Source organism: Puma concolor, chromosome B4 (genome assembly GCF_028749965.1).
Source record: "Puma concolor isolate L17-30 chromosome B4, mPumCon1.1.hap2, whole genome shotgun sequence".
Classification (NCBI taxonomy): Eukaryota; Metazoa; Chordata; class Mammalia; order Carnivora; family Felidae; genus Puma; species Puma concolor.
The window spans coordinates 105511803-105539219 of NC_141673.1; the positions used below are offsets into that span (position 1 = coordinate 105511803).

At 52.2% G+C, this 27417-nt stretch overlaps 1 protein-coding gene across 10 annotated transcripts in view; it reads left to right on the plus strand.

Annotated features, from left to right (window-relative positions):
* The window catches only part of IQSEC3 (IQ motif and Sec7 domain ArfGEF 3), a 108841-nt gene that overhangs the window by 70478 nt on the left and 10946 nt on the right, over positions 1–27417 (plus strand). For all 10 annotated transcript variants that reach the window (XM_025930352.2, XM_086714349.1, XM_086714345.1 and 7 more), the window contains 7 exons: positions 543–704; positions 16424–16546; positions 17000–17166; positions 22519–22658; positions 23773–23898; positions 25853–25952; positions 26129–26290. In XM_025930352.2, coding sequence (XP_025786137.2) covers positions 543–704; positions 16424–16546; positions 17000–17166; positions 22519–22658; positions 23773–23898; positions 25853–25952; positions 26129–26290 — 980 coding nt within the window. The remainder of the gene's footprint in view (positions 1–542; positions 705–16423; positions 16547–16999; positions 17167–22518; positions 22659–23772; positions 23899–25852; positions 25953–26128; positions 26291–27417) is intronic.

Here is a 27417-nt window from a genome sequence, read left to right on the forward strand (position 1 = left end):
CATTTGCTTGAAGACACGGCACCCACACCCACATGTAGAGACTGGAGCCTGAGAGCAGGCTGGTGGAGAGCAGGAGTCTATGGACACTATGGACAGTGTGGTAGGAGAGCTCACCTCAGTCCCCCAGTCTCACCGTCCTTCCAGATTCCAGGCTGGGAACTGAGTATAGACAACAGAATACAGACAGGGAGGAAGGGCAGGCCTCAGGGCCCTCAGGGAACACAGAAGAACACCTCTCCACCTGTTCCGGAATTCACTCATTTTGGCCAGACCTCCTCCAACCCCTTCCCTCCCCATGCTACCTTCACTCCTGGTGTGTGTGTGTGGTGGGTGGGGGGGAGGTGTGCAGGAAGGTGAGGCTGTGGAGAGAGGTGTTTTGGATCCAGAGCCCCTCTGCAGTGGAAGGAATCCTAGCATTTCATAGGAATTCTTCCCAGAAACCTCCAGGCACCTTTATGGGCTCCATGGGCTGGAAGAAAGTAGTCATGGATGGCCTTGGCTCACTCTCTACTCCTTCTTCCCACTTCTGCCCGCACCCCTAGAAACCCTGACAAAGGCATCCAGTTCCTGATCTCCCGAGGCTTCATCCCTGACACCCCCATTGGAGTGGCCCACTTCCTGCTCCAGCGCAAGGGCCTCAGCCGGCAGATGATCGGGGAGTTCCTGGGTAACAGCAAGAAGCAGTTCAACCGCGATGTGCTGGAGTGAGTGCCCCTCTCCCTGGCCCATCCACCTAGGGTCCCCTAGGATGCAGGGGAGTGAGCAGGACCCCTGGAGTCTTGGCCCAATCTTGACCAGCCTCTGTTTCCCCCTCCAAAGTCCTGCAGACATTTACTGAGCGCCCTCTGGCAGGGTACCATTGAAGGAACCAGGGGTACAGGAATGGTCAAAGGAGACAAAAAGGCCTCCCTCCCTGCTACCCTCAGGGGGCAAGAGAATGAGTCTGGAAAAGAAGGGGACTATGTCTGCACTGGGGCCATCTCTACCTGGTGAAAGGCCTCAGCCCACCCTCTAGCGGGCATCTGCCCCGCCTCCAAGCCCCCAGAGGCTGGCCTGCTCCCCACATGGACTCAGTGTCATATTGGCGGAGGCAAACAGGAGGCAGAACAAAGAAGTTAGACTGAGGGTTTTTAGAGCAAGAAATAGAGTGATTCTGTAAAGATATGTTTACCACCAAGATCAATAGATGGGGGCAGGATGAGGGGACCGCCGCGTTCAGCTTTGTTCATGTGGAGGCTTGAGCACATGAGAGTCTCTTCACACTCGCCACCCTGGGAGCCACAGGGCATGGGGTGGCATCCCTGGGGCCTTGGAGCCACCTCTCCCCTGGCAAAGAGAGGTTGAGGCCCCATGAAGCCTGATCCAGTCTCCTTAACCTCACTTCCTTCTTGAAGGTCACCATGCTGTAAGAAGCACCCCCCCCACCGCCGCCCCACTTCCCCCCTCTCTCTTGGGTAGTCAGCAGAAGTGTTTCCTCAGAAGTGTTCCTGAGAGACCTCTTTCCTTTGTACTTGCTCTCAGAACAGCAAGGGCCTGCTACATGGGGGCAGGGGGCTCCTGCTCAAGGGTTTGGGAGCATGGGCTGACTGGCAGGGTTGTCCATGTCCCTGGAGTGGGAGCTCAGAGACATGGCTTCTGTTTATGAAGGAGTTTTGGTGCTGTGTCTTTCTACAAGTCTCTGCTCTCTGGGCCTGCATTTCCACACCTGTAGAGTGGAGGGTTTGGATTATGAGGGGTAGACCAGTTGTCCTCTGGAATCCCTATCACATTTCTAAATTCACTGGTAGTTGTTTCACTGAGTACAGTCCAAAGAGCAGGGGCTTGGACCCAGCTGAGGGACCTTGAAATCCCCGGATGCCCCTTAGTTGACCGAACCCAGGTCCTGCCTCTGACTCTCGGCAGCTTTGGACATTCCGACCCCGCCCCCCTCCATTAGGTCTTAAGATGCTCTGAGTGCCTGCAAAGAAAAGTAAACTGATAAGTGTGCAGGGTTTCCTTCTCCCCCTCCTTTCCTCTCCCTCTCCCTTGGGCTCCCCTTCCTCCCCACCACTACCTCTGCTATGCAGGGGGCCCTGAGGGGATGCCCTGAGGAAATGATAGAAAGAGGAGAAAGATCAGGTTTTCTTTGTCTCTTTCCTCACCTTGTTTTCTCCTATCTGGCTCATCTCTCTGGTCTTTTCATTGGCTATTGTCCCCGTTCTACTCCTCCGTTCCCTAGGAGGGGGCATGGGGGGGGGGTGCTGTGCCTCATCGTTTAGTTCTTCCCAGCTGCCCCCGCCCCTGGGTGACCCTGCTTTGTCTCTCTGCTCTGGGGGCACAGGCCCTGACTGCTGTTTCTTCTGCCTTCCCCAGTCCCTGTGTGTCTGGCCTTGAAATTCTGACCTGCTAGGCCCACAGTGACCTGGAATGCTAGGAACACATGCTTTTCCTCCAGCCCTGGTGGTGCCTCCACAGCACAGTGCAAACTGATTACCATCCTCCCCCGGAGACTGAGTGTGCGGGCTGGAGACAGATCAGCACTGCAGCCCGAGCTGGGGACCCGGCTAGCAGCTGAGGTGGGGATCTGGCTCTGGATGAGAGGGCAGTGTATGGTGGCAGGAGAAAGCCAGGCCTGAGAGGGCTTGCTCTGAACCCTGGCTCTGATCCTCGCATGCTGGGAGGCCTCCCCTGGGCCTCAGTTTCCTCACCTGTAAAGTGGGAGGGTCAGGCTGTGTGCTCCCAGAGGTCCCTTTGACTCCTGCGAATCTGTGGTCTTTCCCACTCCGCAGGGCCTTTGTAGCACACTGGGATCATGCAGAATTGTTTGCCCTAAACATCTAGGTCATGCTTTGTCATGCTACCGGCTCATCCCAGAGCAGCCCGCAGGCTCCAGAGCAGTGCTGGGGGACCAGAGTTCTCCATTCGTTCCACAGACGTTGAGTGCCTACTCCGTGTTGGGAATGGGGCTGAGCTGGGCACCCGTGAGAATGTGGGATGGGGGCAGTGAGGAATAGGCTTGGCTGTGGCCTGGGGGGAACTTACAGACCCAGGTGTCAAGGGGAGAGAGGAGAGGAGGAGTATGGAAAGGAGACAAAGGGCCAAGGAACCTCCAGCAGGCATTGTGGTTTCAGGAGAGTGGAGTACAGACCAAAGCCCCAGTCTGCCCCAGTGGGTGCCTCAGCCCCTCATGTTTTGTTCTGCAGCCATGCAGGCCCCGGGTGCTGAGACCCTGGCATGCTCAGCCGCTACACGTGAGAGCTCCACAGAAAGGAGCCTCTTCACCCAAGTGCGTGTTGCTGACCGGCTGGCTTGTCTCCTGTGGGGCGCCCACAGGAGATGGAGAGCCAGGAAGGGGCAGGCACTCGCCGGGGAGCCAGACGTTGGGGTTCGGAGGGTTTCCCTGCCACCCAAGCCAGCTATCCTGCACCCTCTCGGGGTCTGCTACCTCTTCCTTCCTCCCACCAGAGAAAACACACAGTAACAAAGTCACCAGTGCCATTTTGCTCAGGCTGAAAAGGCTTCATTGGGATTCCACACAGCTTCCCTGCCCCCGCCTGGTGACATTCAGCATGTCGCGTCCGTTCTGTACAAAGCTGCTTGCTGAATAAAAGGACATAAATCACCCAACCCCTTGGAGACTGAGACAGCCCCAGCCCCAGCACTCTCCAAGATGCAGCCAGGCAAGAAGAGGAGAGGGCAGAGGCTTCTAGGAGGGGATGGGGTGGGACCCCCACCACGACCAACTGCTTGTGGGCCTGTGGAGGAAGGGAAGAGAGAAGGGGCTGAGCAGAATCCACCTCAGGTGCTGACTTATGTCTGAGCACCTACATCTGATGTGGTGACATTGCCTCCAGAATCTGACCCTTGGTGCCCTTGGAAGCTGATCTCTTCACTGCTTAGTACCCTGTTTCCATGGAAGATACACTCCAAGAAGGAATGTATTTAACCAGGAATTATCAGATAATAATAGAAGGCATTCTGAGCGCAAAGGGCCACATCCATTCCACTGGTTACCTAGGAAAGTTTTGGGTTTTTTTATCTTATTTTTTTAAGTGTATTTATTTATTCTGAGAGAGAGAGAGAGAGAGAGAGAGAGAGAGAGAGAGAGAGAGAGTGGGAGGGGCAGAGGGAAAAAAGGAGAGACAGAATCCCAAGCAGTCTCTGCACTGTCAGCACAGAGCCAGATGCGGGATTTGATCTCATGAATGTTGAGATCATGACTTGAGCGGAAATTAAGAGTTGGATGCTTAACCGCCTGAGCCATCCAGGCGCCCCAGCTTTGGTTTGTTTTTAAAGGAGAAACCAGCCTGTTTCCTCACTTGTCAAATGGGAAAAATATTACCCATGTCATATGAGTTAAAATTTTTAAATGCATGTAAAGTGCTTAAGTCAGTGACTGATGCTTAGGAAGTTGTTTATAAATATTAGCTATTTCTGTTATTATTTCTCCCACTTGAAAACACAAGGCATTGAACACCTCCCCACCCTGGCCAGGGAAACCTCAGACCACCCCATGTCTGGTTTTGGATCAGGTCTGTTCCCCGGACAACGAGAACATGCTGAAGCTTGCTGGGGAAGGGAGAGCTCCTTTGGGGACCATCCTGCACTCTGGGGAAGCCCCCTCTGGTGCCGAGGAGAGAGGGGCAGTGTTGGCTTAGCAAAGGGAGCCAGACATCAGCTGGGGTTAGGATCCGTTGGTGCTGGAAGCTTCACTCTCTGTTTTCACATGGCTGGGAAATTTGACTCTGCTCTATTTCCCTTCTGAAATGTTCACTTCAGCAGGTTTGAAGGCCAGTGGATGGGGGAATGTTCCACGCTGGCTGTGAGTGGTCTCTTTTCTGGGCTGGGTGATCTTTTCCAACGTGAATCACATACACATGAAGGGCAGCAGTGTCTGTCCTTTCCATAGCAGTGTGCGAAGGGCAGCTCTTGGGTTGGGTTGCCAGAAGAGTTTCCTGGGTGTTCTTTCTCTCACTGTGTCTACTCCCATATTTTGTTCAATATTAGAGTTTGACATTTTAGTCAGATTGCATTATTTCATTTCCTTGGAAATGTGTTGGCCAGAGTGTAACAGATTTGTTCTTCTTAGGGGACATTCAGAAATGAAGACAGATTGTCTGTCAAACTCAACAGGCTGGAAGGCTCTAGCCTTTCATGGCTAGGAAGAAATTACTTGAGAATATCCTGCCCATTGTGTCACGTGTAACCTCAGAATGGTTACTTTATTTCTGAAGAATTCCACTGAAGGAGAGAGGAGGCTGGGGCCCATGCAGACCCCTGTGGGTCTGGAGGAGGGTGGAAGAGGCCCCGGGTAGGCAGGGATAGACTTTGGGGTTATTTCCACTGCTTTGAAAGTTTGACACTGCGGCCGCCCAGGGGATGGAAGGCGGGAGTCTCTTCTAAAAGTGAAGTCTTTAAGTTTATGATCTTGACCCCTCACCTCTCCAGTGCCCTTCCCCCTTGCCCCCACCACCCCCAGCACACACACACACACACACACACACACACACACACACACACTGACAGATGAGAGACTTTCCTTAACAATAAAGAGTCATGAACATTTCAGACCCACTTACTCCTATAGTGGAGATTTTTTGGACCCCAAGCATGGGGTGAACAAGTCCAGAGTGGAGACTCCCTTTGGCTTGGTCATGTTAGCATCTAAGTTGGGCTTTCATACAAAGACCTACCACCCAGCCCCTTCCTGATAGCTCGGGTCCTGGCTCTGTAGGGCTCTTGACATCCCTATGTGATTCTCAGGTGTGGCTTCAACCCACCACTCGTTGAAGTGGGATTTCCTGGGAGCAGGATTCTAGGAAAGGGGCTTCCTGAGATTACATTCTCCTGGGGTTTTTAGGAGGGCCAGCTGCGACTGAGCAGGCTGTGAGACATAACACTGACAGCTCACATCTATCAAGCATTCACTGTGTGCCAGCAGGCACTGCGCCAAGACCCATATATGCAAAATCTCATTCGGTCTTCACAGCAGCTGTGTGAGGTGAGTGCCGTTGATCTGTGCCAAACGTGGGAGCAGAGGAACAGAGATGTTAGGTAGCTTGCCCACAATCACAGAGCTAACCAATGGCTGAGATCAATGATGGCAGGCACAATGGTTCTATAACCCAAGCCGTCCTCCCCTGTGCCTTATCTCAAGGGACGTGTGGTCCAAATGCCTTGTAGTTTTTGTCAGACCCCCCAGTGGTGAAATGTAGTGCTGGAAGACCCCTTGCATGGCCTGCTGGTCCAGCCGTCTCATCTCACCCAGGCAGAAACTGAGGCCGGGAGAGAAGAAATGACTAATCCCCTGGCCAGTGGCAGATTGAACGAAATCAGGTACTATCCCGTCCCTTGACTCACCTTTGCTCGCTCTGCTCATCTGAAAAGAAAGCGGGACTGAGAAACTGATTCATAAAATCTCAAGAGGTCTGAGCTAGAACCAGTTTCCCCTCTCCCTGATAGATGGGCATTTTAAGGAGTCAGATGAATGTCTAGAGATGGAATTTCAGGCAGATGGAACTGTTCATGAGGGAAAGGTCTTAATACCTATGCTAGAATGGACTTCAACCTCACTTACTTGGTATGTCAACTCAGACTTGGTCTCCAGGTGCCTAACGAAAACTGTCATTTCCTAAGGTCTGTTACAGACCAGGCACTTAATATAATAAAATGTCTCTTTCAAAACTCATAACCACCTGCCCACTAGATGTTATAGTTGTCCGCTCCATTCTGTAGATGGAAAAAGGGAGGCATGGAGAGGCTAAGGGACCTGAACTGAAAAAGGCTAAATGATGGGAGCCAGAATCAACCCCAAGGGTGTCTGACACCAACAGCTGACTTCTCATTCCACCCACTGTTAATGGCACAGAGCAGTGGTTCTCCAAGTGTGGTCCCCGGAACGGCAGCAGCAGCATCACCACCTGAAAAGCTGTTAGCAATGTCAGTTCTCAGACTCCAGCCCAGACCCGCTCAGTCAGAACTCTGGGGGCAGCAACTGTGGGTTAACAAGCCTGCCAGGGGGCTCTGATGCCCACTCAAGTTCGAGAACCCCCAGCAGACAGGGATGCTGCCCCAGGCCGAGCAAAGGGAAAATCACCTCAGACATCCGCATTGACTTCTAATCACTTGGGTAGTTTAAACTTGGTTCTTTTGGTTCCTGAGTCCTCAAGGTGTGACTGGCAGCCATCCCTTCTGGGGCCCTCCCTGACGAGATTTTTCTTTGTTCCCATGTCACCATCAGGGACGCTGGCAGGTCCTCTTGCGTCAGCTCCCTTCTGCTCTATTTTCTGAGCCACGTTGCACTTTTCCAAAAAGCCTTGACCTTTGTTGGGCATGTTATGAGTTGTGCCTAACAAAAATAACTCTCTGGTGGATGGGGATATTTTTAATTGAATTGTATGAGCCAAGAACTGCAGAAATAAAACCAAGGTTCCTATATCCCATGGCAGTAGGCGGTTTCATTTTCCATCCTAATCCTGAAACCCGGGCTTAGTCTCCTCCCCGAGTGACAGTGCCCCCACCCGGGCCCTCCCGCCCCACCGCCGTCTGCGGCACACGCACCTCTGCCGAGCCTCAGCCTGCGTGCGCCTCACCTTCCAGATCTTTGCTGTCTCTTCTGGCCAATTAAAAATCCCTGCTGCTATCATTACCTATTTTCAGCTCCCAGTCAGTTCCTTTGTCTGCCAGACGCTGTCTTGCTATCGGTTAAAAAAATTGAGATGACGAAATTCATTTTGATCACAGTCGTGTATGACGCTTCATTTCCCTGCAACACACTGACTCCACGCATTGATCAGTATTAACAAACAATTTTATGCCAGATCGTACCTGTGTATGCAGACACAGGGAACATCTGTGCTTCTGCTTGCCAAGCCCCTGTGAGGTACTTGCCACAGGACAGAGAGAGAGAGAGGGAGGCCTGGACAGAAGCTTCGCTCCCCTGATTCACTCATTCGCGGATCCACAGCGGCACCTCCCTGGGCAGGTGCAGCTGTGCTCGGTTGGAAGCGGTTTAATGGGCACCAGTTAGCCCCGGCTCTCATCACTCACTCACTTGCACGTGAGGCTGAAGGAAGTGGGAAGCACATGTACTCCACCCTGCTTCACCGCCCACGGTCTGGAATCTGCAGGGCCATTTCCTGGGCAGCTCCGTCCAGTCTCGGGGTGAGCTCCAGATGACCTTGGCAAAGCAGGCCTGGCAATCCTGGACCGCCGGGCAGAGCTCCCAGAAGCTCAGGCCCCTGGGCTCCCTCCCCAGCCGAGCACATGCTCAAGGTCCCATTCATTCACCCAGCTGGTCTCTCACTCACGCATTCATTCATCCTGGGAACAGTTACTGAATTCGTATGTGCGCCAGACATGCAGAGGGGAAAAGAACTGCCTGTGCCGGAAAGAGCACAGAGCCGAGTGGGAAGACAGGCAGGTAAATGTTATGACAGAGGAGACACCTGCACTGGTGGACAGACGCCTGTCTGAGATAGCATGGAGGTCGAGGGGGACTCCTAGAGAGACAGATCGCTCAACAGGGACCTCCAGGTAGGGGGTGGGCGGCAAGAAGAAAGAACACTGTGTGCAAAACCATGCAGGCTTGAGAGCCAGACTGCAGGAGGGGAGGCAGTACGTGAAAGGGGCAGAAGCTGAGTGGCTAACAGGGCCTTGCTTGCTCGGCTGAGAAACTTGGGCTTCATGCTAGGGATGTGGAAAGCCCTTGAAAAATATAAACAAAGGAGTGAGTGGCAGGACCAAATGGGTGTCCTGGAAGGATTGTTCTGGAACATGACTTGGAGGCAGGGAGGCCAGTTAGGGAGGCTACTGCAGTCACAGTCGTGGGGAGAAATTCGAGGAAGGAGGAGACCCTTAGCCTGGGCAGTGGCCACAGGAGGGAGGAGTCCTCGGAGCCTGGAGGCATGGTGAGGCAGGTGATGGGCTGGAGGAGAGCAGAGGCAGCCAGATCGCAGGAAACAGCCTCCTGAGCTGCTAAGGATTTGGAACAGTCTTTGCATGTGAATATATTTGTGCTCTCAGGCTCTCTAGGGTAATTTGTGAAATTATACCAAATAAACATGCATGTATTATTCGGTTTGGGAGGGGAGATGCTGGGTTTGGGGACATTTCATCTGAAGAATTCCTCAAATCAGACAGTGTCAAGTATTTACTGAGAACATGTTAAAATATTAAATAGCAGCTGAAAGGTGAAATACGGGCAGCCTGACTTCCCTGCAAGAGATGCCAGCACAACCTGTGGTCTTGTGAGTGTTGCCCCCGTGACTGCCATTCAGACCAGAGTGCCCAGAGGAATTCAGCAACCGAGGCACTCAGAAATGTGTTGGTCAACTTCCAACCAAATGCAGAGTCTATGGTTTACGTGTGCCCTCTGGACTCAGCAACGTTGTCTTTTATAAACAATACAGATCAACCAAAAAGAATTAACTGGTTGGTGACTAATAATAAAATTAAAAGGGTGAATGCATCACGAGAGAAACACTTAAGAGCTGTTGAAGGGGACAATCAGAGCCAGTGAATTGGGTAAGGCCACCTAGAGAGAGGTTGTTAAGAGCAGGAAGGGAGGAGTGCCTGGGTGGCTCAGATGGTTACCGGTTTGGCTCAGGTCATGATGTCACAGTTCGTGAGTTCGAGCCCTGCATCATGCTCTCTGCTGTGTGGAGTCTGCTTGGGATTCTAACCTCTCTCCCTCTCCCTCTCTCTCCCTCTCTCTCTCTCTGCCCCTCCCGTGTGTCTCTCCCTCTCAAAATAAATAAATAAACTTTTAAAAAGTCATTTAAGAAAAAGAGGGGAAAAGGAGCCTGGTGTCTAGTCCTAAGGTAGAGGTGCAGCAGAAGGAGGCCCTTCGTGAAGGAGGTGCACCTTCAGGGAGGAAAGAGTCAACCTAGGGGAGGGTGGTGTGAGGGAAGCAAGAGAGAGGAGTGTTTCAAGAAGGGAATGATTAGCCATGTCGGTGCTGCCCAGAGGCTGCTGGGATGAAAAGCTGGTGCCATTGGACTTGCAACATGTCGGCCGGCGTGCCCTTGATAAGCAAAGTTTCCGTGGGATGCTGGAGGTAGATGCTTGGCTGGAGTGGATTGAAAGGTGAATGGGATTGAGGACGTGGAGACAGCAGGCATAGGGACCACCTAGCAGTTTGGCTCCAAAGAACAGTAGAGGCAAGGGGTAGTGACTCGAGGCAAAGAAGGGTCCAGGCAGGGTTATAATTTGTAAAATAGGAAAGACAAGACTTTGGGTGCTAAGGACGATGGTTTAGTAGATACTAAATTGGTACTACAGGAAAGAGCATCTCAGACATAACGTGTCCAAATCTGCAGTCTCGGTCTCTCCTTCAGCATAGGTGTCCATCCCATCATGGACTCGGCATAAAAAATAGCACCACCAGGCCCTCAGGTGCTCAAGCCAGGGCTTGGACACTCACCATTGACTCCTCTTTTCCTCACCTCCCACCTTCCCTCCATTGCCCGCTCCCATCAGTTCTTCCTCTAGGATGTATCTCAGATCACCCATCCACTTGGTCTGCACCTTAGCCTAGGCTCCATCAGCCCTAACTTGGGCCTTGGCAGTAGCATCCTAACAGGGCCCCTGCTTCATTCTTGTTCCCTGCCGTCCCTTTTCCACTCATTCTCCCCCAATAGCCAGAGAAATCTTCATAAAACAAACTGGCTCGTATCACTCCTCTGATCATATCCTATTGTCTCCCGTTGTATTCAGGCTAAACTCCGAAATCCTCTTGTGACTCACATAGCTCTGTCTGGTCAAACCCCTGCCTGCCTCTCTAGCCCCACAGCCTGCCACTCTCCATTGTCCCCTTTACTCTGCATTGCAGACTCATTGACCTTTCTAGGTCCTTGGAAGTTCTTTCCTACCACAGGGCCTTGGCATATGCTTTCCCCCCTCTGCCTGAAAGCTCCCCCACCCCTCCCTTTCCCTTGGTCAGCTCCTCATCATTCAGCTCAATGTCATGTCCATAAAGGGGCCTTTCCAAAATATGAAATACATCTTTTGTCCTCTCACGGAAGCCTGTCCTTTGCCTACATAGGATTTGCCACAATTACAATGAAATGATTATTTTTGACTCTGTGTATAATGTTTCTCTCTCACCAGGATAGGGTCTGTGTTTGTGTTGTTTGCCACTTACACCAGGTCCCAAGCACAGCGTCTTGCATACAGGAGGAAATGCATGTTTGTTGGAAAGAAGGAAGGAAGGAAGGAAGGAAGGAAGGAAGGAAGGAAGGAAAGAAGAGAGGGAGGGAGAGAGGGAGGGGAGAAAGAAAAAAGTCACCACCAGGGGCCAGAGAAAGCACCAGAGAGGGGAAGGGGGAAGAAAGGGGGTTGGGGATTGCTTTCTGCTGTGGCTTCTGGGTGCCCAGGCCAGCTCTGAAACTGAGGGATGGCCCCACAGCTTCTGTGCTGACTGCCGATAGTGAAGTGACTCCCAGCACGTGACTGTGACCATGATGGTGCCCAGTTGTCCCTCCCCTTGGCCCCCCACTGGCTCCAGCCAGGCATCAGGGTAAGACAGCTGCTCCCAGGGCATTAACACTAGATGGGGAAGGAGTCAGGCTTGCCTGGCCCAGGAGATGCCAGCAAGGCATGTGATGTGTGCAGCTCCCCCTGCAGGGGCAGCTCTTTTGTGAGCTGATTTCTTCACATGGAATACAAAATAACAGGATAATGGTTAATATCGCACAGGATGGAGAGAGAAGATGAAGTCAGGGTGCACTTAGTGACAATCCTCAGTAACATGAGCACAGAGGGCGCTTCCCCCGCTAGTGTTGGACCCCCGTTGAAGTGGAGACGGCCCCCTGGGGGAAGAGGCCTCACAAGAGCAGGAAACCTGGCGCAAGCCCCTTTGTGGTCTCAGTTTCGCCTTCTGCAAAATGGGGAGATTATACACCAGAAAAGACCACCCAGAAACATGTGATGTTTTTCACCTTAAAGATGATCAAAGAGGGACTGATGTCCTTGGCTGTCCTGGGTGGAGGCCACAGGGTGGATTTGGAAAACTGTCAAACAATCTGCTCCCCACCACAATTCCAGGGTGGCAAAGAAGGATGGGGAAGAGGAGATTTTACATACTGGTAGACACAACAAAATAAGAGAAGCCGTGGGCGGGGGGGGGGGGGGGGCGGCGTGGAGCCTGGATGGCTCAGTCGATTGAGCGCCTGACTTAGGCTCAGGTCATGATCTCAAGGTCTGTGGGTTGGAACCCCGAGTCAGGCTCTGTGCTGGCAGCTCAGAGCCTGGAGCCTGCTTCTGGTTCTGTGTCTCCCTCTCTCTCTGCCCCTCCCCCACTCGCACTCTGTCTCTCTGTCTCAAAAATAAAATAAACATTAAAAAAAAATAATAATAAGAGAAGCCGTGGGAAAGAGTGAGAGAAGAGGAGCGGGGAGTGGGTCACGGTGCAGCCTGGGCTTGTACCTCAGGAGAGAAAAGAGAATCAGGCTGAGTGGAGGAGCAAAAGAGTTGTGGATGATTGCAGGATGGCAGAGGCCCCTGAGGTGAGGGGCTGCCGGGACAGGCCTGTCAGGAGAGAGCACAGCCTCAGCCCAGACCACAGGCCCCACCAGGAAGGTATACAGTGGTTCCCTGGGAGGAGGGAGAGAAGCAGTCGGTCATCGGTCATTGCCAGCTCTATTCCAAAGCCAGCCAGAAATGGCGCTGTGGCCACCTGATGTTCGGGAGCCCTCTGCTCTGCTTCTGGGCCCTTCTCAGAGAGCGGGAGCAGTCCTGAGAGGTCACCTGGCCCAAAGCCCAACTCTACAGAGAAGAAGGCATTTGTTTCCTTGGAGACAGTAGTGCCCTGCCGTCACTCAACACATCTCCTTCCCTCCTGTCTGCGGGTTTTGCAGAACACATTCAGATTTGTTCCCCAGGATCTGAGAGCCCCAGGACACTGCCCGCATTGAACACTGATGCCCCAAGCTGGCAACTGCAGGGAGTAAGGCAGGAATACATGTGTGTGTCCACGTGTGTGTGGAGGGGGCACGGCATCCGTCTCCACCTTTTTCCTCCCTCACCACTCTGCAGAAGCAGCCTCTGAGAGCCTGCCAGGGACGCACGAGTGCCCCTGAGCTGCTGCCCTGGTGGCCCGTGAGTTGCTGGACTCACTTTGCAAAGGCTCCACCTGGGCTGGACCCGCCTCCTTCCCTTGCACTCAGCTCAGCTACTGGCTTTCAGTTCTTAAGAATCGCCTGGAGGGGCGCCTGGGTGGCGCGGTCGGTTGAGCGTCCGACTTCAGCCAGGTCACGATCTCGCGGTCCGTGAGTTCGAGCCCCGCGTCGGGCTCTGGGCTGATGGCTCAGAGCCTGGAGCCTGTTTCTGATTCTGTGTCTCCCTCTCTCTCTGCCCCTCCCCCGTTCATACTCTGTCTCTCTCTCTGTCCCAAAAATAAATAAAAAAAAAGTTGAAAAAAAAAAAAAAAAAAAAAATTTAAAAAAAAAAAAAAAAAGAATCGCCTGGAGAGCTGGTGAAGAATGCGGATTCCCAGGCTCCGCCTCTACATATTCGAGTGGGTAGATCTGGGGTGGGGCTCAGGGAGCTGCATTTTAACAAGCCACTTCGCAACTCTCACACGGGGTCTTTGAGGATGTGGAAGGACTTCCTCCCATGAAGTCCTTCCCGCCCCCGTGGCCGGTGACTGATTCACTCAGCACTCCCCAGTCTGTGCACTGGCGTTTCCACCTGGCTGAGTCTCAGGCTCTGGGCTCGTTACTGGAGCTTTTAGCCGCAGCCCCAAGCGAGCCAGCGAGCGAACGCGCGTGCGGGCTGCGTGTCACCTGAGCGAAGGCCTGGAAATTAGGCCATCGTGCTTGGCCGAGCAGATCCTACTTTCTCCCAGCTGCCCCTCTGCCTCCTTTGGCGGCCCCCACCACGGTGCCCGGGCTTCAGGCGGTCATGCCCTTGGAGCACTGGGGCAGGGGGCACAGGACAGAGACTCTGAGGGATATGGAGGCCAGGTAGGGGTGCGGTGGACAGGCTGATGGGGCGAGTCCTGGGCAGCAGCTGGACGCCAGGCTGGGAGGCCAGGGGCCATCCTGGGGTCCTCTGGGCTTGGCCAGCCTGGGGCCCACTGCCCTCCCCCTGGGCCTTGACGAGTTAGGCGGGGGCCAGGATGAGCGGGGGGGGGGGGGGGCCCTCTGCTCCATGCCTAGCAACACCCACCCCTGTCCAGTCTGTGGTACTGTCCTCCACACCCATCTCCTGTCCTTTTCCACCTCTCTCTCCTCTTTCTGTCTCTGTCTCTCCCCTCGTCTCTGTTTGTCTCTTGTTCTCTGTCTCCGTCTCCCCCATTTTGTGGGTCTTTCTCTCTCCTCTTTGCCTCCTTGCCTCTCCTTTTCTGTCTCTCTTGCCTTCTCTCTCTGTCCCTGTTCTCTTGGTCTTTCTGACCTGACTCTGTATCCTCTGTGTCTCTCACTGCCTCTACGTCTGTCTCCTCCCTCCCTATCCTTGCTTCCCCGGCTCTAGCTCCGGTCCCCTTGCTGCAGGACCACACTGGTTCACCTCCTCTGACGGCCTCGCTGTCTGGGTCGGTCATGCACGATTCATAACTCCTGGCTGTGCTGGGCTAGGGGATACATGGGTGTGGGCCCCATGATGCTGCTCCTGAGGTTCACTTGCCAGCCTGGGAATGCTCAGGGAGGACGACAAGAACTGCTGAGAAGTCAGAGTGGCCTCTCTCCAGGCTGGACCCGGGGGCTGCTACCACCAGTTTCCATCTCAAACACCCAGACACTGACATTGCCACTTGTCATACTTGGGCCACATTCTTGCCTTGGCCTCCCCAGTGCCACCCTCTCTCTCACTATCCAGGCAGATAAGTCTGAGAGGAGGCTGGGCTTGACTATGAGGAGGATGGGTTCCCAGCCTGAAGATGGCCATCTCCCCTGTGGGAGCCAAGAGGGAGCTCCTAGCCTCCCCTTTCTAGAAGTCTCAGTGATGCTCTCTCCTCTCTGTTCCCCCCTGAAAGGGGCCACCAGGCCCCTGACCACTGTTGTGTGGCTGTCTCTCATTGCTTCCTTCTAAAAACTGACACCAGAGCCAGGGTTGAGTCAGGATCTCTGAGTCTCCTAGGTGGTGGGCCTTGCACAGGCGCTGGCATCACAGAGGAAGTGGGTCCTGCTTAGGGCTCGTCCCTCTGCTCACACGGTCACTGGGCAAATGTTCCCTGAGTCCCCCGGTATGCTGGGCACCAAGCCACACACTGGGCTCGAGCCCAGAGCTTGCCTCGCCTTTTTGGGCAGGAAGGAAGGCAGCGACCAGGCCGTGACCCTGTGGCGGTGGTGGCCGGGGCTGTGGAAGCAGAGGGGCTGCTGACCCCAGCAGGCATTGTGGTGCTGGGTATGAAACGACCAGGAGAGAGGAGGCTGGACCACAGCATGGGTGCAGAAAGGGGGGAAGTCGGCTCTGGGAGCCTGGTGGCACATGGGAGCGTCTGCAGTTCTCAGGCACATCAGGGCTGCTGCTTGGCCAGACCTGGATCCCTGCCCGCTGCTCATGGCCCTGGGGACAGGCCACCCCAAAGGAGGGCAAGGCAGCAGGAGGACAGGAGAGGCCCTGGGAGGAATGACACTGCCTCGTAGGGGTGACTGGAACCACGTCCCCACCTCCATTTCCCCAGGCACTGCAGGGAGACATTCAGATGCAAACTCTCCAGGGCTAGATAGAGGTGGCATTTCAGAGGTAGAAGGGCCCTTGGGGAGCAGGACTCTGACCTCCTTCCTCCTCAGAAAAAGAAACCAAGGCCCTAAAAGATGAGTCTTCACCAAAAGACACAAAAAATTCAGTGGTAAGCCCAGGCTCAGAATCCGGCCGTGTTTGTCACACTGTTCCCCTCCCACATTAGGCTGATTTGTCATTTACTCTTCAGAGGCCACAGCTTCCCTGAGAGCTCAGGGCTCCTTGTCTGCAAGGGAGCTTAGGATGAGCTCACTCCTTTCCCATCTGGCCTGAGGCAGACCCCGAGAGGTGGTACGGGAGGAAGGGTCCGTCACCCGGAAGCCCAAATGGGCACGAGAAACTAGGCTCCTAACAGGACAGGAGCAGATAAGTAAATTGCACTTACTCCTATTTCAAACCTTTGCCTGACTCTGAGACCCTCTGAGGCTGAGAGGAGACGAGCTGGGAGCTAAAGGTGGAAGATCAGCCTCCTTCTGGCTGTGTGGCTCTGGATAGCCGCCCTGGCCTCTCTGGGTCTCAGGCTCTTAGCTATGGAGACAGCAGTCAGCCATCTGCCTCCCAGGGCTCTTGTGCTGGAGGAAAGATGGTGTAAGGGAGGGTCCTCTTAGGTTACCAGAGGGAGAATCCTGGCCACCAGGGTGGGCGGTCCAGTGGGAGAGGGGGCTACACCTTGCACCCTACTCCTCAGCTGCCTCTAGCTGAGAGAGGATTAGGGGCTGACCTCTCTCCTCAAGAACCCCCCCTCCCGACCTGCCCTCAGCTGTGTGGTGGACGAGATGGACTTCTCCAGCATGGAGCTGGACGAGGCCCTGCGGAAGTTCCAGGCCCACATCCGCGTGCAGGGGGAAGCCCAGAAGGTAGAGCGACTCATAGAGGCCTTCAGGTAGGACCCCATCCCCCTTCCCTCACACAGCCCTCAAAACACACGCCTGGGATATGGGGCACCAGAGATGCTGGGGGGTCCGTCTGGGGCTGGGAGAAGCCCTCCTGGTGGGGCGGGAAGGGTGGGGGGCTGGCTGCAGAGGAGGGAAGGAAAGAAAAGGGACAGGAGTCCTTGAGCTCTCTAGGCTTAGAGCAGCGCCGGGCCCTCCAGGTAGACAGGGTGCATCCCACCCATCCCCATGGACCAGCAAGTCTTTGGTGAGCATCTGGGTGCGGTGACGGGCTCCATGGCTGTGTGACACCGGACCCTGTCCCCTCAGTGGGGAAGAGGGCCAGGCTACAGGGACCCAATGCCCTCAGAGAAGTGGCATCTGTCCCCCCCACGACCCCCCACTTCTGGAGCCCAGGGAAGGGGGAGAAGGGCCTCAGCACCCCGCTTGTGTCCCCACTGCAGCCAGCGCTACTGCATGTGCAACCCCGAGGTGGTGCAGCAGTTCCACAACCCCGACACCATCTTCATCCTCGCCTTTGCCATCATCCTCCTCAACACCGACATGTACAGCCCCAACATCAAGCCCGACCGGAAGATGATGCTAGAGGACTTTATCCGAAACCTGAGAGGTAAGGAGGACGGGAAGGAGGGCCGAGGCCGCTGCTCAGGCTCCGTTCTATTCAGTGTGAATTCTGTGTCTGAGCTGACTGTAGATTGTCACCCTAGCAGCCAGGGGCACTGGACACTGCTCTGTGGTCCCAGTCACACACAGCCATCTGGAAAAGTTGCTTGCATGCCAGGCATTGGGGGAGTTTCCAGGAGTCATGGCCACTGCCCTACATCAACCAGCAAGGGCCCCTGGGCAATGCCCCTTGCCCTCCGTGGAACGTCCTCCATTGGTTGACTTCTAGGCCCCGGCCACACAGCTGGCGCCTATGTGTGCCAGCCCTTCCCACCGCACGACAGACGGAGGCTTTTAGGTCTTGGGTCCATGGCCATCAGCCTTGCATATAATTTCATGGCACCCAGCAGCCAAGTCCTTCTCTAAATGACATAGTGCACCACCTAGCAGGGATCAGAGCTAAACTGGCAGGATGTGATGTGTGCTCAACTCACTGGCTTTTTTTCTTCTTTAGCACTTAAGGAATCGAAGCTATACATGCACATCATTTAATAAAGTCAAATCATTCTACACGGCTTCTTGCTACAAAAAAAAATTAGTCCCTGCCCCTGTCGCCACTCTTCTGCCACTCTCAACGTTCTTTTTGCCATTTATCGTATTTCTTCTATATCGCGAAACCACGTGCTTCTTCTTCCTTTTTCTTTTTGTTCTTATTCCTTTTTTTAAATTGCTATGAAAGCAAACTGTAAGGTGTACAAATCTGAAAGCATGATGAAGTTTATGTTCATATGCATGTGTGATCACAGCCGGCTCTCGTTCCAGATCATTCCCCTGGCCCCAGAACATCCTCTCATGTCCCGGCCCAGTCAGTGCCCCTGTCAGAATGCCAAGGCTCCTGACCTTCCGTCCCCATTGACTAGTTGTGTAGCTCTTGAATTTCATATAGATGGGATGAAATAGTATCTATACTTTGCTTTCTTTTATACACTGCTACTTGTTCATTTTTTTAAATGTTAAGCATTATCTATTAATTTATATCTTAATCCGTTCAGGTTGTTATAACAAAATACTACTGGCTGGGTAGCTTATAAACAGACATGTGTTTCTCACAGTTCTGGAGGCCAGGAAGCCCGAGATGAAGGTTCTGGCAGATTTGGTGTCTGGTGAGAGCCCGCTTCCTGGTTCCGGCTGGGGCTTTCTCACAGTGCACTCGCCTGGTGGAAGGAGTGGGCTCTGTGAGGTCCTTTTTCCATGGCACTGACCCCATTCACGGGGACTCCACCTTTATAACTTGGTTTCTAAAGGCCCCACCTCCTAATACTATCAGTTTTGGGAGCTAGGGTTTCAGCATATGAAAGGGGGAAGGGAAACACAGACATTCAGACCATAGCAATTTCATAGAACATGAGCATTAGCCCTCTTTGATCCACCTTCCCCAACCCACCCCCACTAAAACTACCCTGAATCCCCATGATCTTCTTACAGCTGTAGCATTCTTTTTGTGACGTCAGTGTTTATGGTATTAAGACTAGGTAGGGGCGCCTGGGTGGCGCAGTCGGTTGAGCGTCCGACTTCAGCCAGGTCACGATCTCGCGGTCCGTGAGTTCGAGCCCCGCGTCGGGCTCTGGGCTGACGGCTCAGAGCCTGGAGCCTGTTTCCGATTCTGTGTCTCCCTCTCTCTCTGCCCCTCCCGTTCATGCTCTGTCTCTCTCTGTCCCAAAAAGAAATAAACGTTGAAAAAAAAAAAAAAAAGACTAGGTAAACACAGTTCAAAGCTGAGTCTTGAAGTATAGCATGATTACAAACCCTTTCTATTTCTCCTTTCCATGGAGTGAATACTTGTGTTCTTTTCCCATTTGCTCAACTCTCTACATACCTGCCACTGATTTATCTCCAAACTCCCCAACCTAAGTGTCAAGTTCCTCTCTGCACGTGGAACACGGAGAGGTATTCTTTTTGGGGTCTCTCTCCCAAGAGCCTCTAGTCTCTGCTCCTATCTCGACAGGTGGCTGGGCCAGCTGCATGCAGTCACCTGGGATTCCCTCCACCATCATCCGGGCACCTCCTTTGTCTTGTTCCTGTGTTCGGTTCCTGTATCCTGGATTTCATAGCTGGCTCATTTTTAGTTTTCTTCCATACGAAAGGTACATTGGCCGCAAATTTTTGAGAACTTGTGTGTCTGGATATTTGTTTTCTACCTTCACTCTTGATTGGGAGTTTGGCTGGGCATAGAATTCCAGATTGGAAACACTGAACTCAAAATTTTGAGGGCATTGCTCCATTGTCTTTTAATGGACAGTGCTACTCTGCCATTCCAATTCCTCACCTTTTGCATATTATTTCTCTCTCTCTCTCTCTCTCTCTCTCTCTCTCTCTGAAAATGTACAGGCTCTTCTCTTTCTCCTTTGTCTTCTAAATTTTCCTGATGTTTCGCCTCATTATGGTTCTTTTTTAAATTGAAGTATAATTGATGTCCTATTAGTTTCAGGTGTATGTCATAGTGATTTGATATTTTTATACATTGGGAAATGGTCCCCATGATAAGTCTGGTTACCATCTGTCACCATACAAAGTTATTACGGTATTATTGACTGTATTTCCTGTGCTGTACATTATATCCCCATGACTCAATTTATTTTATAATTGGAAGCTTGTACCTCTTAATCCCCTTCATTTATTTTTCCCACCCCCAACCTGCCTCCCCTCCGGCAACCAACAGTTTGTTCTCTGTATTTATGAGTCTGTTTCTATTTTGTTTTGTCCATTTGTTTTGCATTTAGATTCCACATATAAGTGAAGTCATACTGTGTTTTTCTTTCTGAGTTGTTTCACTTAGCATAGTACCCTCTAGCTCCATCCATGTTGTTGTAAATGGCAAGATTTCATTCTCTTTTATGACTAATATTCCATTATACACACACACACACACACACACACACACACACACACACACACCTTCTTTATCCATCATCTCTCAATACACACATAGGTTTCTTCCATCTCTTGGCTGTTGTAAGTAATGCTACAGTGAACATGAGGGTGCAGATATCATCTTCTCTGTACTTTCTGGCACTCATGTTATTCAGATGTTAGATCTCCTGGTTTGATGTTCTAATTTTTACAGTTTTCTATTTTCCATATTCGTCTTCTGGTTGGACTTTCTTGAAGATGTCCCTTGGCTTTATCTTGTGAGTTGCCTACAAATTTTTTCATTTCTGCTGTCATATTTTTCATTTTTAATAACTCTTTTCTTCTGTAAATATTCCCCTTTTATAGCATTTTAGTCTTGTTTTGTAGATGCAACTATCTTCTCATGTATCTCTGATGGTATCTGTTTGTTTTGGTTACTCCCTACTTGCCTCTATTTCTTCTGGCTTCCTTTTTCTGTTTTTCCCGTACTTCTTTCTCTCTTGTGTTATAGACTTTCCATATATACTTGATGAAACTTGATTGTTCTCAAATATTTAAGAGTGAGCTAAAAGGCTGATTAAAAACTCTGTGAGTATGGGTGGGGGGTTCTGAGTGGTGGGCTTTTTCATACGGTGATTAAATTGAGCTGTTTCATTGGGACACCCTTACTGCAGTATCTTCAGATTTTTCTCTTGTGTTGGTTGATTCCCCAGAAGAGAAATGTCCGATCTGTTGACCAGAGGGTATGAGTCTGGCTGCCAATATTCTAAGATCTTTCGGATAAGAAGGATTGAGAGGGTCTCTTAATACATAGACATCAACTCCATGCTCCAGTTTTCAGCACAGACTCCCACCTTGGACTGGGCTTGGGTGCCCCCACCCCAGAGTTCCTGGTTCACCTCTTCCAGAGGACTGACCTTCAGTCTGCTGCTGAAGCAGAGGAAGGGACAGGGAGATCTAAATCCTTTTTAGACTGATTATCAACCTATTTTCCTGTTTCCAGCCTGACCTCACCTCCACTAAAAGTGGGATTCCTGTTGCCACCCATTCCAGAGCCCTTTGGTGGTTCTGTGGTGTGCTGAATAGCTTGTAACTTCTCGGCCGGCTTCAATTTCCACTTTCTCAGGACTGCTCATGCATCCACTTTCCAGGTCATATGGTGCCCTTGTTTCTTCCCCCATTCTCTTTCTCTTTGTGTGTATATGCCTCTTTAAAAAATTCCCTTTGACCAGAATATCCAGAAGGAGCAAAGGTGTGCAACCTGCCATTTCGGCTGGGAGCCTCTGTGTGTTCAGTCCTGGTCCCTGCTCTTTCTTGCCCCCAGCCTGGTGTCTTTTAGGCCCCCAGGGGTGCTGCATGGGCTAATTTGCCTGACTTGAAGAACCAAGATCAGATGTAGAAGAAATGGGATTGATACAAAGAGTTGCTCATAGAAGGTATAATGTCCTCTCACTAGGTAGGAAATCTCCTTTGAGGACACTTGCCAAAGTTGCTTTATTTTGAATGCTTCTGTCTTGTAAGAGAAGCATATAGTCATTAAAAAAAGATTTAGGAAAGGTAGAATGAAGAAATTTTTTATGGCTTCTCTTTCTACCTCCCAAAGAATTTGTTTCCAAGTCAGTATTTTTTGTTCCTGGAGTTTTATTACTATGAAGTAAGAGATGGGAGTAGAGTGTCCTTACCTGCATTGCTACAGGGGGCTGTCCGGCTCCTCTTCACCTAACATGTAACCACCACCACCACCTCCCCACGCTCCAAGTGAAGGAAGAATCTTGTCACACATTCTTAGTTAACAACTAATCAGGGGTGGGGATTAGGTGTGAGAGGGAGGAGATCCAAGAGAGAATAAGACAGAACATCAGCTGGGCACCTGGGTGGTTCAGTCAGTTAAGCATGCGACTCTTGGTTTTGGCTCAGGTCATGGTCTCACCATTCATGAGTTCAAGCCCCATGTTGGGGTCTGCACTGTCAGTGTAGAGCCTGCTTGAGATTCTCTCTTTCTCAAAATGGATTTTTTAAAAAAAACTTAAAAAAAAAAAAGACAGTATCAGCCTTCAAGTTCTCATGGGGGACAGGGAGTGGGGTGGGGGTAGACAAGAAGAACTACAGAAGTGAGGCCCTGAGTGGGAACATGGAGGCTGTATTTGAGGATGAGGAAAGAGACCAGGGAGGTGAGAGTGGATGTTCTGGTTATGGAACAGCAGGAGATGAGACTGCAAATGTGTGTTGGGACCATATTGTAGTAGTTCTGGTGCCTGGCTAAGGAGTCTGTCCTTAATTCAGTGGGGCTGGGAAGCCAGTCACTGAAGGTTTTGCAACAGGGACAGGGCAAAATCAAGGCCACCCCTGCGGAACATCAGCCTGGTGGGGGCTTCCCTCTCTGGCTGCAGGCCTCTGACACATCCGTCCTCCGCCTCCTTCGCCTCCCCTTCCCTTGCCATGTTGATAGGTGTGGATGACGGTGCCGACATCCCCAGGGAGCTGGTGGTGGGCATCTATGAAAGGATACAACAGAAGGAGCTCAAGTCCAATGAGGACCACGTCACGTATGTCACCAAGGTGGAGAAGTCCATTGTGGGCATGAAGACGGTAAGTGCCCACCACAGAAGAGCACTCACCCCGTGGGAGCCACTTCCTCTCCCATGGCTGCCAGGCGCCCCCCATCTCGCACCTGCCTTTGTCTCAAGACCAGCTGACATCTCCTCCCAATCTCTTCCTTCCCTTTCAGGGACACTTTTCCATTATTTGCTCACTTCATAGTAATTGAGTCCTTACTCTGTGCCATACACTGCACCCTCCGTTTTCCCTTACCTCACTTCCTCAGTGCTACCAGCTATGGCAGCAGAGAGGCTGAGGTGAGATGTTGGGAAAGGCTGCCCAGTGGTCTAGGGTTGAAGCATCTGGATGGCCAGATGGGGAGACTTAGGATGGGATGGATACTGGGCTTTCCTGGAAGGTCCTACTGAATAGAAGACAGGAAAGAGGCTGAAGTAGGCTCTAGACTGTGGTAAGCCACTGGTGTGCCCCTTAGTTGTGACCTGTGTCGCAGGCAATATGGTCTATGTTGGCAATGATTCTCTGTAGTTTACTACTCATATGTCAGCAGAGACTCTTCATGCCATAAACTGAAAGCATGTAGAGTGGGTTCTGGTATTTGTCTCCAGTTTCTCCTCCCTAAATTGCTGACCTAAGAAGCAGTCTGAGGATGTCGTCTGAGCTCTACACTGAGCTCCTCTCTGCAGGGATGGCCCTTTTCTGCCCAGAGCCTTTCTTGCCGAGGCCTGCAGTAGATCGTTTTACACGCGGCAGATTTGAGGTATCCCTGCAGTCCCCTCCCTCTTGCACACTTGCATTTGGGTGTGCAGTAGAGAAAGGGACAAAGGGGCCACCTTGCAGGCTGCAGCTTGGGTCATGGGGGTTGACAGCAACCAGATTTGACCAATCTGGAAGCTCTTTTCAATTTCCATTCCCCGTGCCTTCATCTCACTTACTCCAGCATGATGAACGCTTCTCCCCAAGCCTTGCTCCCCAAGAAGCATGACAAGGGAAGAGCCCCGGTGAGGAGAGAGGACGTTTATGGTCAAGTTCAGGCCTTGCAGTAGAAACCTTGGCCTCCATCTGCTTTCCCGGAAAGTGGGTGCTATGGGGTGGGGAGGACTGTGAGCTCCAGGGCTCCTCCCCTAAGTTCCTGCCTCCACCAAAGGTGCTGTCGGTGCCCCACCGCCGCCTGGTCTGCTGCAGCCGGCTCTTTGAGGTGACAGATGTCAACAAGCTGCAGAAGCAGGCCGCGCATCAGAGGGAGGTGTTCCTCTTCAACGACCTGCTGGTGGTGAGTACACGGGCCAGGCCGGGGCCACCTGCTGCCCAGCTCAGCCTTAGCCCTGACCCCAGAGAGGGGCGGGGAGGGCCACTCAGAATGCCACAGTTAAGGGCTGATTCCTCTTGCACGACACTGTCCCATCATGGGGGGTGAGGTTGCTTAGCCACATAGGGCTACTTTGTAAGTTATGAAGCTGAGGCTCAGAGAGGTCAAGTGATTTGTTTATGGTTCCACAGTCATGGTGGGAATGAACCAGATCACAGATCATGAGCCTCTCCCACAGTACAAGAAACCTGGGGCGGGACAGGACAAGGATGTGCTTCTCGTCCCACAGCCAGTGGGGGATGGTGGGCCTGAGCGGGGCCTGCGCTGCCTGGGGCCCAGGGGATGCGTGCATGTGTGTGTATGTGCACGTGTGTGCGTGCATGTCTGTGGTGTACTCATTCTTTGTTCTCTGGAATAGGTATCCATTCCACAATATTTAATGAGGGTCAACTATGTACCAGGCATTTTTGTAAGTGCCGGGAAACAGCGGTGAACACGATCGGGTCTCTGTCTTTCCCTCGTCTCCCACATCCTCTCTATCCATGAGTCATGGTGGCACTATCTCTAAAATTATCCCACATCTAACCATCCACCCCTGAGCTCCACCTTGCACAGAGCAACAGAGTGATCCTTCCAGAGTACAAATCGGGCCTCATATCTGCCATGTTTCCCATGCCAGGCAAAGGAAGCCCGCACCCCCCACTTGGAGGCCTCCTGGATCTCTGACCTCCCCTCCCCGCCCTCCACTCCACTGCTTGCCTGCGCTGGCACCTTGGTCTCGAGAGCTGAGTCCCAAGGGCCAGGCTCCTTCCATCTCAGACCTTTGTTCTTGCCACCACCTTGCCAGACTTTGCCCAGCCACCTCCCTGTCTTCATTCAGGTCTCAATTCAAACATCACCTCCTCCCAGAGGCCCTCCCTGTGCACCTCGAAAGGTAGCCTGCCCAGTCACCTTCTATTCCTTCCCTATTTCATTCTCTTCAAAACACTTGTCAGTTTCTGGAATTACCTTATTTATTCCTTCACTTTGGTTTTCTTCTGCTTATTATGCTTTATGGATCAATCCATTGGTTTACCCCCTGACCGGTCTTGCTCCGCAGCTCTGTTAGGCACTCTGGGGGCACGGCTCTCTCTGGCTTCTGCGCTCCTGTGCCTCCAGGGCCCAGCTGGGAGAAGGTGCTGAAGAAGTGTTTAAGTACTGAGCAACTGGCTAAGTTTCCATTTTAGTTGGGGAGGGAGATAGGAAATAATGAAGGAAACAAATAAACCAGATAGTATCAAATTGGGAAAAAGGTGGTGTGAAGACGATGAAACCCAATGACGGGATAGGGAGGAAGGAGGGGCTGGGGTTAGGGCCAATGTGGTTTGGTTTGTTTTTGTTTGTTCCATGGGCTGCTCAAGGAGATCTCTAAGCAGGCGGCATCTGAGTTCAGATCTAAGTAATGAGAGCAATCCAGCCATGCAGAGAGCCGCAGGGAGAGGTGCGGAATGGGGATAGCATGTGCAAAGGGCCTGCAGCAGGACCAAGCTGGCCCTATTCAGGCCACGGAAAGGATGACAGCAGGGCTTGAACATGAAGCCAGAGTGAGGCAGGGACCAGATGGGGAGAGGCAGGCAATGTGCACTTCTAAGTGCAGTGGGAACAGCCACTGAGGGGTTTTATGCAATACAAGAAACCCCATATTGTGATACGGTATGTGTATTTATATACCTGTTATATGTGTGTGTGTGTGTGTGTGTGTGTGTGTACGTATGCGTGGATGTCAACGTGTGAATGTACCCTAAGTATATAAGCGTGCACGTGTGTTCATGTTTCTTTTTGTGTGTGTGCTCACCTGTGTCCCTGTGTGCTCGTGGGCCTGCGTGTGCACACATGTGTATACACGCTCAGTGCATGTCTCTCTCCCTCTCTTGAACAGATTCTCAAACTTTGCCCGAAGAAGAAGAGCTCCTCCACATACACGTTCTGCAAGTCAGTGGGCCTGCTGGGCATGGGGTTCCACCTCTTTGAGAATGAATGTGAGTCTCCCTCGTCCCCGGAGATGTGGCCAAGGGTATTGGGGAGAAGTTGGAAGCTACAGGGAGGGGGAAAGGGGCAAGCACCCCAAAAGCCCCATCCAACTCTCCACACTGGGCCAGCTCCCGTCTCACTCACTGCTGCTCACGGCCATGGGGGCCTGGGGTCTGCTTTCCAGATTACTCTCATGGCATCACCCTGGTGACCCCGCTTTCGGGCTCTGAGAAGAAGCAGGTGCTGCATTTCTGTGCCCTGGGCTCGGACGAGATGCAGAAGTTTGTGGAGGACCTGAAGGAATCCATCGCTGAGGTGACAGAGCTGGAGCAGATCCGGATAGAGTGTAAGGATGCGGTGGCCGGGTGGGCGGGTGGGCTCAGGGTCAGCGGGGAACACAGGCTGCTTGCGGCACAAGTCTGACTCCTCGCCCCACTGTGGAGCGAGTGTGGGGTGAGCCAAGGACGCTCCTGCCATCCCGAGGCCACCCCGGCCCCACTGCACCATCACAGTTAAAGCGAGGTGCACATGCTCCGGTGGGGCTGTGGGGGTGCCCCTTGGAACAGGGGACTCTGTGGTGTTTGAGCAACACATTCAAGCCAGCCGACCAAGGCAAGGAGGCAAACCCAAAAGGCCTGGGGACCCAGGCGCTTCTCTTCCCACCGAACTGCCTTGTACAGCCCCTCCCCCTGGATCCAGTCACATTCACGCATTACATCTGGTTGTGTCATTTTCCTTAATCTCTTTTAATCTAGAATCATAGTCCCCCCGACTTTGTTTTTTCATGCGATGGTCTTTTTGAAGAGTCCAGCCTGTTTTTCTGACTATCCCTCACCTAGGAGTTTTCTTTTTTTTCCCCTAAGGAATGCCTTGATTCTTGATTGTTCCAATTCAGGCATTGTAGAAACTATGTGGGGTCTTTGTAGGTCCGGGTGGTTTGCCAGTTACTTTGTGGTTTAGGAAAAGAGCGGCAGTGGCCTGCAAGCTGTGCCCACTTGCAAGCTTTTGCTGCTTAAGCATAGATCGCCTTTATCGGGAAGTTTAGTAAGAATGGATTCAGAAACGAAACCGGAAAGTACAGACAGACTTCAGGTCTGCCTTATACGGTCACTCTGTTGGGAAGTGGTTCTAAATTAATATAAACCCATTAAGCAATAGGAAAGGCAGTGGGAGTTTTGGGAGCAAGGGACCAACATGACAGGGCAGTGCTTTTTAATCAGCGTTTTTGGAACACCTACTACGTGCCAGGCAGTTTGCCTACAGCATTCACAGTGAGGTCGCAAGGTAGGTGCTTGTCCGCAGTTCACAGACGAGACCCAGGGCCACTGAGGGATGTGTTTAAGGGCGTGCGTATTAGAAGTGGAGAAGGTGGCGCTTGCATTTGAGTCTGATTCTGAGGCTCATGTACTTTCTCCTCTGAGAACGACAGAAGACGTTCCGTGTATAATATCGTCAGGAAACCGTTAAATCTGG